The sequence below is a fragment of the Poecilia latipinna genome, unplaced genomic scaffold (genome assembly GCF_001443285.1).
Source record: "Poecilia latipinna isolate Pla-1442-1.1 unplaced genomic scaffold, P_latipinna-1.0 Scaffold585, whole genome shotgun sequence".
In the NCBI taxonomy this organism is placed as follows: Eukaryota; Metazoa; Chordata; class Actinopteri; order Cyprinodontiformes; family Poeciliidae; genus Poecilia; species Poecilia latipinna.
The window spans coordinates 383,778-399,682 of record NW_015113201.1 but is presented as its reverse complement, the minus strand read 5'-3'; the positions used below and the strand labels follow the sequence as shown (position 1 = coordinate 399,682).

Here is a 15,905-nt window from a genome sequence, read left to right as displayed (position 1 = left end):
TAGGTATTCGGAAACTAAAAACTATAGATATAAAGTCTAATAAAAACATGATGCACATATTCTCATCTAGCATGCGTCAGTAATCTTTGATGTGGTCTGTGGCGCCTCTTGTGGGTTCTGTTCTGGCCCTGAGGGCCACTGAGAGGCTCCTGGTATTATGATCCCCTGGATCATAGCTGAAGCGATTTCTGTGCTGGCCTTGAGTCTGGAGAGCCTGGGTTTACTAATGAGCTAATGTTTGCCTTCTGGGACAGTTAACATTCAGGACATTTGACCTCGCTCTCTGTTTCAGCTCTGGTTCTTGTTCTGACTTTTCTGGAGGAACTTCTGCATTTATTAGCCTTCTAACAGAGTAGAAAACCTCAAGCTTTTTCCTTCCAGCTCTGTGTCTGTGTAGCTGTCCATCTCCAATCACGTAACACACCTTGACATGCGGAGGTCAAGGTGTTGTGACTAAGCGGCCGACCTCTGACCCCCTGCTTCTCTTTTTTTGTTTCTGCCTCTCCAGATCAGGGTGTCGACAGGCCTGAGACATGTCGGGCAGCTCCTCCTATGTACAGAGCCAATGGGGAGCTGCTGTCTCCCAGACTGGGAACCCTTGGAGGGGGGCTGGGGCTGGGCATGGAAGGTGACCTGGTGTCCCCCCTGTTGATGGCTCCAGTCCACATCGACCCGTCCTGTCTCCACCCGGACCTGCTGACTGAGGTGCAGCATGTGGTGATCGCAAGGGAGCAACTGCTGCTTCATGTCAACCAGATCATCGGCAGAGGTCAGTGATCAACTGGTGGGATGTCGGGTTTTGATCGAAGGTTTATATAAAAATTATCTCATCTAAGTCAGGTTGTCAAATGATATCTGGAGTCAAACATATACCAGTCGCCCCTATGCTACAAAGTCCACTGGTCCTTTGATGTCACAACAAGCCCTCATCACCTCCCCTGTCTACCATCATGCATCTCTGCCAGCATGCAGTGTTTCAACATGGATGTGCATTATGACCAAACACCTCTACTTTGATCTTATCTTTTCAAATAATATTGTTCTGGAAGTCTTGTGCTGTGATACTATATTCATATGCGAGAGAATTTCTGCTGGTGATTCTTTCAGAACAGTGATGCTAACAGGAAGGTAGCTTCCTCTTGTGCAGCCTCCTACACCTCAGTGCCTTTGTTTATTTTTAAGTAAAAATTTTACATGTTTCAACAGGTCTCTGCTTGCATTTCCATCGAAAATAAAATTACACAAATTGAAATTACGAAAACAAATTCACTCAATGTAAACACGGCGATTTTCGTGTTTACATAGCTGTTTCCCACGACTTGATAATCCGTTTATCATCTGTACCTTCTGCAGTAAATCCAACCTGATTCCATAACTTCAGAAATAATTACAACAGATAACAGCCGAGAGTTAATCCACCCTTCATGCTTGTGTGCTTTTACTGCATCAGATTTACGTTAAGTTAAAATGCTTGCTTTATAAAACTTCAAACTTGACATGCAGACACCAGATCAGCCCGTTTTACCACATGGAGGTAGGCGGTTTAGCCCAACAGATCGAATTTAGCATTAAACTGAGAAAAACCCTTAGCACTGTAATGTTCCAGAAAAGCGGCATGTTGGCCCCCCTCATATGAATTTATCCCCTGAAGCCTGGATTTGGTGGCTGCTCGAGTGCTTCAAAGTGGCGTAGGATGATTTGTTCTCAGCTAATGTTCCCAGGGTCCATTGTGGAGAGCCGTAACCCAACACTGCCAGCCATCTGCAGGGACGTGATAGCAGAGCGCCGCGCTCATTTCGCTCCTGCACCCTTCTCAGGCTGGACCGAGACCCCCCGTCTTAACTAGGAGATATAATTCAATAAAACACATAATAATTCAGGGGGGCTTGACGCTGGTTATTAGGCTGTGTGGGATGTTAATGAATAAAGCCTCAGATTGGGTTACTTGGAAGGGACTGATTTAGTGCAGTGGCAACTCAAGAAAGTTTGCTGTTTAGGATGAAACACTTTTTTTCCCTTACGGATCAGTGAGATGATTGTTACACAATATGGAGAGTGGAGGAGGGGGAGGGCTGCAATTAAGCTAAACTATTTCATCGAGATCAACGCGTAAAACAATGTTGGATGTTTTGTACATAGGTTTTCCAGCCACTAATTTCCAAACCCAGTCTTTGGGTGGACCATGATTAAAAGACAGAAAAATTAAACCTGAAGATCCTTGTCACACACCCACACAAGCTGTCTTCCCATTGACCATAAAAAGGCACTAGTTGAAATTTAGAAAATAAATTAGCTTAATGGAAACACATTAATTTATAATAAAAAAAAAGTTGTTTTTTGATCAAAAGTTTTGCTGCTAGGATGAGGTGGGGATTTTTTTTGCCCGTATCAAAATTGATTTATTTGGCAAAACTGCAATGAAAACACTTTTATTTGCATCACACAAATCAGACGATCGACAACCGGATGTTACCGCTCCTGGAAACTGTGAAGAAGACGACAAGAAGTAGTTGGAGGATGTTTTTTAACAACTTAAACTTGTTCCTGTGTGATGTTAATTGCATTTGTTGCAAAATTCTCAACATTAGTGGAATATTGAGAAAGTTTTTGGACATTTGTGATTGAAACACAGCTACTACTGACACAAACATTTAAATTCTGACTATAACGCATGTAAATACATATTAGAGAAAATTAATTCTCAACCACAAAGTAGATCCTCAAAGATAAGCAGCAAATTTTAGTTTTACACACTAAGTGGATGTGTGAGCTCATATTTTCTAGGTGTTCTATTGGTGTTTCAATGACAACAATGCCTTCTTCACATTACCTCATACATGAAGCTCGTTGTATTTAAATAACTGTGGTATCACCATGTGAACCTTGTCTAGGCTAAAAACATGTTAGCATCCACAGGTTTGAACAGGAGCGTTTTAAACTATTGATGCTGACTGAACTGACTAATGTACATCATGTTGTAACCTGCAGGACACTTTGGCTGTGTTTTCCATGGAACGCTGCTGGAACAAGATGGGCAGAAACAGCATTGTGCTATCAAGTCGCTAAATCGTGAGTAAAAGCTTTGTTAGCATTTGTTTCTTTATCAGGAAAAGGGGATGATGGAACAAGTTGTGCAGAGCAGAGGTAAAGGTTTTAGGAATTCCTGGGAGGCGGAGAGGATTAGGTTTTTATCTTTAGCATTTTTTTGTAGATAAATCCATCTTGTGATATGCATAAATCTTATCCTGTTTGTAGATATATATATATCAATGTATGTCCTGAGAAATCTATGATCTCCAACGCTGATATAAACATTTGAAATGCAAAACCAGCCAACACTTCAATTATTGACTAATGATGTGGGCTTGTTTTTGCAGTTCTTAGTACCCATATTGGTGACTGTGTAAAACGACAATATTTCAGGATCACTTTTTGAATTGGTGACTCCAATTCAAAACGATATCTGTATCAGACACCGATACAGATATCTGAGGTTTAGTAGCGGTCAATATCGATCCAATGCAGAGAAACGACTATAATTTGTTCAGTCAGTGCAGTTAGGAGTAGAACAGTCGATGTAAAATAAATAATAAATAAATTGACAAAAACAACAGATTGACTACGTTGGTCAAACACGTAAAAAATCAATCGTAACAAACTTTTTTTCAAATGGTTCAGAAAATGCAGTTAGGAATTCTAGATATAATGTAAAATAAATAATAAAGTAGCACACAGCATAGAATTAGACTATATAGATCTGCCCTTATGAATTGGGGACATTGTCACGATATCCGATCTGGAATTTTTTTTTTTCCAATAATGGAACAGACACAGATATTAATATTGGATCAGTGCATCTCTAATTTTTACATTCACTTAATTAAAACAACACATTTTTAAATGTATGAAATTAAAATAAGTTTTTTGTTGTTGTTTTTTTCCTTTTTTTTATCCTTAAAGTTGTGGATGTCTGACAGGTAGTCAGGTGTGCACTTCATGTTTCACTTGACTTTAGCTAGTTCAGGCATTTCAAGTCTGAAAATGTTTGTGTCAGTGGGAAACAATGTGATACTAGTCTGTATTAACTGTATACAATTTAGTTTGAACAAAACTATGTGAAGCTGCTTTGATTGACTCTGCCGTCTGCAGCAATCCACCAGAACAGCTGCATTTCTCTACAGCTCTGCCAAGACGGACATGGATGTTTGGATTTTGTTGTGAGATCTGCAGCAACATCAGATATGGCATGTTTCTGCTTTCTAGGTTCTATAGTTGTTGGAAGAAAATAATCGCACCATCGGTCGATCCATCAACTTTGAGAATGTAATGACTTTTCTTACAACGTCTCAGACTTAATTCTTTCACCTAGAGTAAAAGGGAAGTATTAGCAAAAATTATGTCATATAAACTCGCTTCAAAAACATCCAAGTTAACCCTTTTAGTTAGTTCTGGTCAGATGGGATTACCAACATTTTTCATGTTTACCACATTTCACAATAGATTTTACATGATTACAGTCAGGTTATAAATGGAAATGGTTTTTGAGAGCTAAAGTTACAAACATTAATTTGGGATGTAAAACTGATAGCATTTAGCCTGATAGAATTGGAAAAGAAGATCATTTGTCTTTTTGTACAGTGCTGGGTTTAGTTGTAATAATTAGTTGCTTCTGATGACTGATGCATCCTTGGTTACAACAGAAACAACTCCGTGCTCTTGTCTAAACACGCACGGTTTGTCTGTCTACACTGTACTACATCCTTACTGTATGATATCACAGTGAGATTACGGCTCTCTTCCCATCACAGCCCACAGCCCCTTTCAGCTCAGCCTAATGGTGATGAATGAGCATCCAGTGGTGAGGACCACATTAGGGTCCCGGCTAATCTTGTAACCTGTCAGCTGGAGCGAGCAGATTGATGCTGAAACAATGTGGAGGAATCACCCATCCACTCAGAGGAAGCCTCTTGGTACTAGGGGACTCCTCAGCTCAGACTGCCTTGGTTTGGTCTGTGGGGATTTAAACGTTTTTTTTTTTTTGTTTGTTTTGTTCATTTTGCCACTAGTCAATGTCAGTTTTGGCTTTTGTTTCTTTTAAATCCTCGAGAGGATGCTTTGATCGTAAGCTAGTGCTTTGTGATGATTAAACTGAGTAGAAAGAGGACCAATTTAGAAAATATGTTTTTTACGCAGCTTTGCCAGCTCATCTCTATCTGTCTTTGAAGTCTGACCCTTAGGTGAAGCTAATCATCTGCCTTAAAAGCCTCGGTAACACTTTGTTAAAAACATGACATAACACCTGTCATGAACATAAAGTCTTTATGAATGTTTATGACAGTTGTCATGAAGTGTCATTCGGTAAATAATGACACTCTTAATGCAAAGTTGCTTTAAAAGTTGCATAGAAAGTCCATAAAAAGTGGCAACTTTGCATTAAATTATCATAATTTACAAAATCATGTTTCTTACCTAGGTTACTAATATGTACCCTATCATGACCCTCAATGCATTCCATGTTATTAGAGTGACAGGAGACCCCTGCTGCAATAAGCCCAATCTGGAAATTTCCTTACTAAATAAAATACTAAATATTTTACAGTCAATAATTAGGATGTTTCAACAAAATAGAAGTGAATGGCAATGGCAGCAGTTTGGCCACAATATTATAAGTCACATAAAAGTACACAGTAAAGGCAATGGGTATTGAGGTTCCCAACTTTTTTCAGAGTCAACAGCTACAGACCTCCAAATATTATGTGGCCTTCAAATTAACCAAAAAACAGGACACATAGAGCTTTATGGAATGGCATTGTGGCTGGCACAGTAGATCCCAATCCGTAACCTGAAAGCAGCGCAGCATAATGTCTTAGTCTTCCTACATGATTCTTTGGGGGTTTATAAACTGACAAAATCAAGATTGATTTTCAACCAGAGAAATGGAAGAAAAGTTTTAAAATAATGCCATAAGCTGCTACCATGTACACTGCTATTCTAGAATCCAGAACACTTTCCGAGCCTCCTCCTATTTTAACATTTTACGAGTTTGTAGGTTATTTGTGTTTCTCTGAGCATTACAGGGTCTTATCTTGGGGCAAACTTACTGGAATGTCTAATTCTGGGAAGAATGACAGCTATTCTATGTGTTTTCCACTTTCTATTAAATCTAATCAAGAATTATTTCAGTATTATTTAATCAGTGTTATTTTTTATCTACAGGAATTACAGACTTGGAAGAGGTTTCCCAGTTTCTGAAGGAGGGTATCATTATGAAGGACTTCAGCCACACCAATGTTCTCTCTCTGCTGGGCATCTGCCTTCCGCCTGAGGGTTCACCGCTGGTGGTCCTGCCATACATGAAGCATGGTGACCTGCGCAACTTCATCCGTGACGAAGTGCATGTAAGAGGGTGCAGCAAAAGCCCTGTACTCTTACGCCATCTGTTTAGGCGTCGCATTGGTTTGATGATGGATAAATCAGTAAATGTGATTGTCTCACAGAATCCCACAGTGAAGGACCTGATGGGCTTCGGACTGCAGGTTGCCAGGGGGATGGAGTACCTCGCCAGCAAGAAGTTTGTCCACCGTGACCTGGCTGCCAGAAACTGCATGTGAGCTCGTTTGGATTATTTTACACCAGTCAAGCATTTTATCCAACTACACATGATAAAATAAAACAGAAAAAAAATGTCTATAGAAATGTTGAAAGCACTGTAACAAAACACTTAGAATTTTTCTTGGATAACAGCTTAAAACTATCCTCACACTTTTTTGTGTATTCAAACTCTCCTGACTTCTGAAAAACTTTATTTTCTTTTGTTTTGCCTGCAGTGTTATTCATTACAATGTAATGAAGACAGTAGAATGAAGAACTAGAGATGGTCATGACATTCATCATTTTTTATTCCCACTTATGGTCACGATAACAGAGTTTAAAGTTCACAAAAACTTGCAAAATTTGTAAAATGTTTTATTTTTGTATGCAGAATAATTCAGAAATATCTAAATTAATTTATCCCTGCAATTTCAGTCAATGTGTGTGGCAAAATATTGCCAGATTGCCAAGAACGAACACTGTTTTTTTTTTTTTTTCATTATTTGTAACTTTTCATAAAGAAATAGTGTGGCTTGTCAGACATGTCTACCAAAACAGAGGATGGATTATTATTATTACTCTTATTATTCTGCTCCTCCTTTTGTAAAGCCAGTTACTACAACACAGTTATAACCAGCTTTCAGGAGACAGTAAATGTTTCACGTCACAAATGGTACTGCTCTTAACAAAATATTAACAATCTGACAATCTGATTTTTATCTACAGGAATGTTTAGGTACATTCATAAATGTACCTACACATGGGTACATTTTTCATTGTAGTTGCATATTTTAACCTTATTATAGGTCGTTGTATGTTAACATATGTGCTAACTCTGTCACTGCAAAGAGACACTATTAGCTTAGCATCACAAATGATATACAAACTCTGTTTTGCATGTGCCATGTGCAAGCAGCAGCCTGTCAGACCACAGATCTTCCAGTTTTGTAGATTAAAATAACAGTTTTTGTACATAAAAGCACGTTTTAATTCAACAATTCAGAAAATGGCCTTTTTGTTCCTCAATATGTCTATGATGTGTTCTGTTGGTTCTTGTACGTGTGGAAGAGAAGGAACATAAAGCTCAAGGCAGTGAGCCAAAGGTAACCGAGCATCCCACCACAGAAGGTAACGGCCTGTTTTCCCTGCCAGGTTGGATGAGAGCTACACGGTAAAGGTGGCAGACTTCGGCCTCGCTAGAGACGTTTACGACAAAGAATACTACAGCGTCCACAATAAGAGCGGCGTCAAGCTGCCCGTCAAATGGATGGCCCTGGAGAGTCTCCAGACACACAAGTTCACTACCAAGTCAGACGTGGTGAGAACGCCATAATTACTCTAATCTCTTTAAAATGTAAAGGTGTCACACGGCTTACCTTTAAAGAAGAACTCTACCTTTATGTTGAGAGATTTGACATATAGTATTGTAAGAGGATGCTTAATGTTGTGGTTAATTTGTGTAGTATCTGAAAGAATCAGCTGAGGCATGCAAAGTTGCACAAGGGTTTCCCCCAGAACACGCTAAGCCCGGGGGTTGGGCGCTCAGCAGTCATTCAGGCAGCGACCCGTCGTGTTTGTGAGTTAAGAAATGTTTAAAGTTGACAGGAAATTTGAAAATATCACTTGATAGTCATGTCTTACTAAAAGATTGAAAGATTAATATCTGAACACCAACTATAAAATCTCAAAAAATGCAAACATTTTAAAAAGACTTAAAGAAATAAGCAATGCTTAGCCTGGTGGGGGCACAAGTAAAGCCTGATGACCCGCCAGGCTTATAATACACTGGGGGAAAGCCGTTCTCTTTTGATTAAGCCTTTCACAATAAGCAATTAATCTGTTAATCGCATGAAGAATTAAAATATGCTGAATAATTTCCATTGGATATTGAAAATATCTTCCAGTTAAGTGCTCTACAAAATTAAAGTTTACTGGTTTTTGACCAGGAAAACTCTTGTAGACTCATTAATATCTAAGATAACATAACTAGCATTAATAGCATGAGGGCAGTCTTATGCCATTATCTGTTCTATTTTCTACTTAAAAATGGTCTCAAAGCAACAATATTATCATTTTATCACAATAAATCAATAGAATTTATTGTCCAGCAAAATCAATCGTGACAGGCCTGTTTGTGATTGTGATTTTTTTTTTTTTAACTGCAACAAAGATGTGCTATTGGAAGCTAATATTCCCACTTTTCTTCCAGTGGTCGTTTGGAGTTCTGCTGTGGGAGCTGATGACCCGTGGGGCCCCGCCGTACTCCGACGTGAACTCCTTCGATATCACCGTGTTCCTCCTGCAGGGCAGGCGGCTGCTGCAGCCCGAGTTCTGCCCCGATGCTCTGTGAGTTCGCACAGGTTCACAGGTTCTGTTCACGTCATTCACACGGCTCGGCTGGCATAAGTAATATATGGTAAAGCTGTGCTTTCAGTACATCATGAAAGGTTGCTGCAATTTGAAGGGAGAATCAGCCACATTGGATTAACTGTATAAACTTCTGCAGTCATAAATCACACTCAGGTCATCCATCATTGTCTGCTGGAGACTCAAATGTGGGTTACGTCACATCAGCTGTTTTGGTCACATGGAAAACTTTTTTTTTACTTTTAAGTATAAATAGAAATCACATCAAAGTATGGCATTTATTTTCTGCTTATCCTGTGGTTTTTGATAGATCCTCATTTCTGTGGTTGTTCCCACAGATCAGCCTCTGGCACTGCTTCCAGCTCATGCTGCTCCAGCTTATTTAGACATGTTCAGTAAGAATGTTTCAGGCAAAATGTACTGAGAAGATGACAAGGAAAATTGCTGTATGCAAATACGAGCGCCTTCTCACGACACCAGATGCAATGCTGGATTGACAGCAGAAAATAAGATTTAATCTTATTTTTGAGAATCTTAAGAGTCCTCTTTTAATTGTTCTCATAGATACAGTAAACATTTTCCAGATTTTAAAGAATTTGTAATTGGTCTTGTAGAAAGTTGGAGAATAATATTTCAGGTTTTGTGCTTGTCTCAATCTAACTTCTGTGACTTTTTAGACTCTGAACTAGACCAGTGGTGGTAGAGTAGCCAAAATATGTCCTCAAGTCAAACTGGCACTACTTCAGTATATTTTATTACCTTTAAAGTAAAAACTAGGCAACTGAAAAAATATTTAAGCAAGAGTAAAAATAGATATTTGGCAAAACAAAATCTACCCCTGTACTGAGTTAAGTGTTTTGTCACCACATCTAATTTAATTTGTGAAAAGTTATGTAATTAGACATTCAAAAATATATAGAGTTATGGGCAAGTAAGTACAAATACATATCAGTACAAAATATCAGATTCATGCAAATTAAACATTTCCATATGTCATTTTTCACTACATACCAATACATACAGTAGGCAACATACATGTTGAAAGAGAAAAGTTCTTCCACTGGCGATATCTACTGTTTACTGCATATTCACTACCACTTCTGAAATAGATGCAATAAAAACTCTAGTTCATGTTGACTCATAAAAACCTGTGAAATACCCCTTTAATTTAGCTCCAAGAGAACACTGCAGCTAGCAGTTAGCCATTTGTGATCAACTAGCAGCTAACTGGTTAGCCAGATGCGGTTAACCAGTGGTTAAGTATCTTAAACATGGTGCTTAAATATAATTTTACTTCAGCGGACTAATCCACATACAGTACAGCACTTTATGAGACAGATTCAAACATCATGTGATGTTTAATATCTCAAGAGCAACTTATATCCTGGGAAAAGTAAAAATAAGAGCACCCATTACAACCTGGCATTATAAAACCAACAGCAACAATAATCTGACAGCTGATAACATTATGAGCCATGCTGTCAGTATGCGAGTGTGTGTGTGTGTGTGTGTGTGTGTGTGTGTGTGTGTGTGTGTGTGTGTGTGTGTGTGTGTGTGTGTGTGTGTGTGTGTGTGTGTGCGCATGCATGCATGCACGCATGTGTGTATGAGTGAAACTGGGTAGAAGATGGGAGTGTTCATGTGGGAGTAAAGCAGAGGCCCAAAAGTGCACATCAGGGGATGATGTATGTCTGCAGACATTCCTGCAATTTTCCCCTGCTGATGGTTCTCAGAGGGCCTCAGGTAGCAGCAGGAACCAGCTTGTAACTTGAACAAATGTGTTAATGAGGTTCTTAGTTTTGTTTTGTTACACTATATTCTGGCTGATCAAAGGAGAAATATGAACAGATTTTAATTTATGGCAGACTGAGGAGTTTTGCTGTGGAATGAAGTAACTGAGCTCCGGTCTATCTGCTCATGTAAGTGCAGTGGTGGGTGCCGCTAATTAAAAAGCTAGCTATGCTAACCTTAAAGAACTAATCACAAACATTAGTTCCACTAACTATAATGGTGTGTTCACACCAAATGCATTTTGAGCGTCAGTCTGGTTTAGATTCAAAGTCTACATGGAGGCACATCGAGGGCCCATCACGGCGCTTTTCACGCATCTAGTGAGGCGCGATTTGAACCTTTTGATGTGTTTGATGCGTCGAGAGCATCCAACGCATCCGACACGCCCGACAAATACGCCGGCAACAGAAAATGGCTAGAGCGATTCTGACGTGCCTTCAGATAGACTTTGAATGTAAACCACACGCACTTGACGCATGAAACGCTAGGTGTAGAACAAAATGTCAAGCGTCTGCATTCAAAGTGCACACCTGTCGAATTTGAACGTCTGACACATTTTTGACACGCGTAACGCATTTGGTTGCGAATGCACCATAAAGCACAATGGTAATGGTATTTAAGGGAAGTTAATGCTAAAACAGGTTTCAGTCACGTGATTTTGACAATGTGCAAACATGGTGTAATGTCAGATGAAAGGCAGAAAGTGAAATTTCAATGAAGGCAAACGTTGTACAGACTCCATATTGTACAGCTGTAGATACAGTTTCCTGCAACTTTTAACTCTCATTCTACTAATTTTAGAAGCTTATGGAAACAGGAACAAAACAGTTTTTCTACCTGTCAAACATCCAGGCGGAGCCTGAACTCACAGTGCAGAGGATGAGACACATCTATTAAGATGAATGTGGATAACCTCTGCACCTGTCTGAAGTACAAGGATTCTGGGCTTATCTGGATCTCACCTGTCAACTCACTGAAGTATTTTAACTATTCGGTTCAGACAGTTAAAATAACAAACTGGGGCACCAAGCAGAAAGATAAAACTGATTCAATAATGGCTCAATAAAGTAGAGTCAACAAGGTTTAGTTGATGTAAAAGGGAGAGAGTTTCCTGAGAGTTACAAAAGTTCCAATGAGACAAAGACTAACAATTAAGAACAAGGAGATCCAAATATCCAAACATGTAGTTGAGGTTTTGATGGCAGCAACTGCATATTTAAGAAGGATTGAGCAAAAAACCACAAATTATTTCCTCATAACATATGATACTGCATTAGTGAAATAGAAATAAATACTGAACATTGTCTCTCGTCTCCTCCCTCAGCTACACGGTGATGATCGAGTGCTGGCATCCCAAGCCTGAGCGTCGACCTTCCTTCTCCGAGCTGGTGTCCCGCATCGCCGCCATCTTCTCCAGCTTCAGCGGGGAGCACTACGTCCTCCTCAACACGACATACGTCAACATCGAGAAGATGAGCCCGTACCCCTCCCTCCTCACCTCCACGTCATCTTCCTTGGACTCCTCCTCCGAGCCCTGCACCTCCTCGTCCCTGCCCTCCCATTCCCCGCTCCTCTGCCGCATGGAGCGTGAATGTTGCACCTGAAACAGGAAGGGAGGAAGTGGGGCCTATCAACAACTGAGAGACAGACTCAGAGAGCAGGGAGCTACTGTGTATAACTTGCCAAACACTGGATGCTGCATGCCAAGGACACCAGGGACTTCTTCAGAGCTCAGACTGATCGGAATCCTTTCGGAAACCTCAACGTGACGCAGTGCGAACCTGCTGGGCTCCTACCACAAACTCTCAACGAGCACAGTCCCAGACTTTTACAGGACAGAGGAACCCTGTCTCAAGGAGTTCCAGCTGACTAAAGCTGTCCTGGCGAAGAAGCACATCTCAGTGTCCACTACACAAACGTCTCCTCTCCTCCATTGCTTTGCTTCAGCAAAACAATCTTCTTCTTTTTTGCCGCCGCACTCTGTAATGTGAATATGCAGGAAATGGACATGTATTTGTGTTGTTTAAGCCTCTCTTTCCTCCATGAACACAATGCGAGACACTGCATCCTGCTGGGATGAACCATGGAGGAGGAACAAGCAGGCTGTGTAAAGACCCTGCTGTGTGCATTTCACTGGATGCTTTATTTGTATACTTACCCTTGGTCAAAGAGCTTTCACATGCCTGGAAGTTAGGGGGGCGCAAAAAACCAAAAGGTTGCCTGTGTGAAACACCCAGATGGTTCCTGGGTTAGTTAATCATATATCAGAGAAACAACTACAGTTGTCACACTTGAACGAACGTGGATGCCCTCTAAGAAAGAAGGAAGACAAAGACATAAGTTACCATTTAAAACACTAGATGGTGTATTTGAATGAGCTCTTGACAGTCTGCAGGTGGTTAATAATTCAAACTTGTGTTCTTCAAAACATTCTTGATTGTTTTCTTCAAGGAAGGAATGACTGTCCTCAGGATGTATTGTTTTTAATTAGGTGAGCCTTGCAAAAGTACACAGCCTACTGGATTCTTTCACCTTTTGTCACATTACAACTCCACTGGACTGTCCCACTATGCTCCGCCTATATGTTCAGTCGCTGTTGGAAGGTGAACCTTGACCTGAATCACCTGATTGTACTGTATTTAGATCCACTGATTGATTCCCATCAAATATGACCAGTTACCCTCTTTTTCCTGAAGGAAAAACATCCCTATAGCATGACACTGCCATGACCATGTTTCACCAGAGGGTGGTGTGTTCAGGGTGACAAGTAGTGTTAGTGTCCCGTGTCATCTAGAAAACTCAATTTTGGTCTCATCTGACCATATGTTTGCTACCTTCCCTTCAAGAGGGAAACAATCATTTTGTTTGTGCTACTTTAAAGACACATCTAATTTACAAAGTCACAAAATTGACTTTCAAATGCAACAAGTGGGCTGAATAGAAATATATGTCAGATTTTATTTGGGCAACATTTGAGGTAACTTTTTTTAGGTAGATTTTTTTTTAAACGTTATAACTGTCACTATGTTCTGACAGTAGAATATGAGATGGGTAATCTGTGAAAAAAATCAAGCTCCTCCATTTCCTCCTTGTGGTCCAACCGCCATTTGCAGAAATACAGCACTCCCAGTCAGAAACAACCAATCAGAACCAGGAGGAGGGTCTTTAGCAGTATCAGTCACACTAAACATTGTTCAAGCTCACGATTGCCGGTGTGCTGCTGCGGCAGTGCTAATGGTGGAGAAAGAATATAACTCAAGGAATTTACTCCTAATTCCTCGAGTTCTCAGCTGGCTCCACTGTGGGGGAGGAGCTTTGGAGGCAGGGGGAGGAGCCAGCAAGGTGTGCTTGTTCAAATTTTCCCCGGTTTTCTCAGAACTCCCTTCTGTAGCTTTAAAAAGCATGTATTACTTTCATTCAGCTTCATGAACGTATACTACCTTGTGCTGGTCTTCAACATAAAATTCCTGTTAACTACACCAATCTTTCCAATTGTAATGAGACAAAATGTAGGAAAAGTCCAGAGGGTGTGAATACTTTTCAGAGGGGATTGCTGTAGTTTCACTAAACTGATCACAAATGGGCATAAGCTTGTAAACCACTCTAATGATCAATGTTATGTTAACGATTGCTTCATGTAGCAGTTTCTTGGGTCTGGCTGCCAGTGTGTTCTGACATGAACATGGACAGGTATGAATGTTTGCTCTGATGAGAAAAAAATTGCTGTACTATATTTTTGTATATGACTGATGAGCCTCTTTAATGAAACACGTTCCAATGGAAAGACCATTATAAACCAGTTGAACAACCTTTTTTTTTTTCAATTTTGACAAATCACTGCCATTTTGTAGATAAAGACAATAAAGCAATACGGAGCGTGGATGGTTGTTTGGCCTCTGGCTGTTCTCAAAAGATCACGGTAAAAGAACAGAACGATGGAGGAGAAAAAGGACAAGACCTTCTCCCCGTTACAGAAGGACTGCTGTCTCCTCCATCACGGTCTCTACCGTGTTTAACACTGATTGTTGTACAGTATGTGTGCATATCATTTTGTTCTGTCTCTAAGAAGTATTGAAGGTACATGTTCCTACATGATGTATAATAAACCTTGTAAGGGTAATAAAGCTATGATTTAAATGTTTTTCTTTTTTTGACTAGCATCGATTTCTGTTTCAAATGAACAAATCCCTATCTTAACTTAACCTTTTCTCTCTAAACCCAAAGGCAACATCAGAACGTTTCACTCCTCCCTCCCTCTAACAGTCCAGCGTTGACCTTCCCTGACCCTGCTCATACTTCCTGGTCTTGATTGAGCCATGATTGCGCATTAACAGTGAAGGCCAAGAGTTAAGCCTGTATAGAGGTTGGATTATTTAATAAATGCAAACTCGTGACAGACAGAGCTCCATATCCCCCTCCTTAGGTCATGGCAGATAATGGCCTATTGATATGGACTGCAATTAATTAGAGATCCATCCTTCATTGGATTCCAGTAACCATGAGATGTTTTTTGTTACAGTCTTCAAGGTCAGGGTCATTTTCAACTGTAAGAAGTGTCAGCATGTCATTAGTAGAAGCTTAAAGAAGAATGATCTAGCTAACATATCCATGCATCAACAATCTTATATTTTGTTGAGTCACATCTACAAAAATCTGTGTTTCTCACTGGATTTTATTTCATAAATGAATACAAAGTAGGTTTATCCAGTATGTTATTTAATTGTGTTGATTTTATTTTTATCTTATTCTTTATCTTATTCTTTACAGTAGCACATTTATTTTTATGTCCCTCTGATTACATCATTTCCTCTCACAGTCCAGAAACATTCTCTGTGAAGCTAATTAGTTAATAATTACCCAGTTGTCCCTAGATTTGAGTGTGTCGTGGTTGTTTGTCCTGTGATGAACTAGTGACCTGTACAAAGTGTCCCCTGGCACTCGCTGGAGATGGACGCTAGCCTAAAATGAAAATAATATTGATGATTATCAAATATTTGATAATCATCAAATATACTTTATTTGATGATTAAATAAAGTATGTGTGTTATTTGTGCACACATCCGCTAATATACTTTAGCGGATGTGTGCACAAACCTGTATCAAGGAATGAGGCTGTGTTAAAATGTAAAAAAATTACTATATGAATGATAACCCTG

At 39.8% G+C, this 15,905-nt stretch overlaps 1 protein-coding gene across 2 annotated transcripts in view; it reads left to right on the top strand.

Annotated features, from left to right (window-relative positions):
- The window catches only part of met (MET proto-oncogene, receptor tyrosine kinase), a 104,882-nt gene extending 89,994 nt beyond the window's left edge, over positions 1-14,888 (top strand). For both annotated transcript variants that reach the window (XM_015042319.1, XM_015042318.1), the window contains exons 16-21: positions 2,989-3,069; positions 6,217-6,398; positions 6,498-6,607; positions 7,744-7,909; positions 8,801-8,937; positions 12,074-14,888. In XM_015042319.1, the coding sequence (XP_014897805.1) occupies positions 2,989-3,069; positions 6,217-6,398; positions 6,498-6,607; positions 7,744-7,909; positions 8,801-8,937; positions 12,074-12,353 (956 nt within the window). In that variant the 3' untranslated portion in view covers positions 12,354-14,888. The remainder of the gene's footprint in view (positions 1-2,988; positions 3,070-6,216; positions 6,399-6,497; positions 6,608-7,743; positions 7,910-8,800; positions 8,938-12,073) is intronic.
- The last annotated feature ends 1,017 nt before the right edge of the window (positions 14,889-15,905 follow it).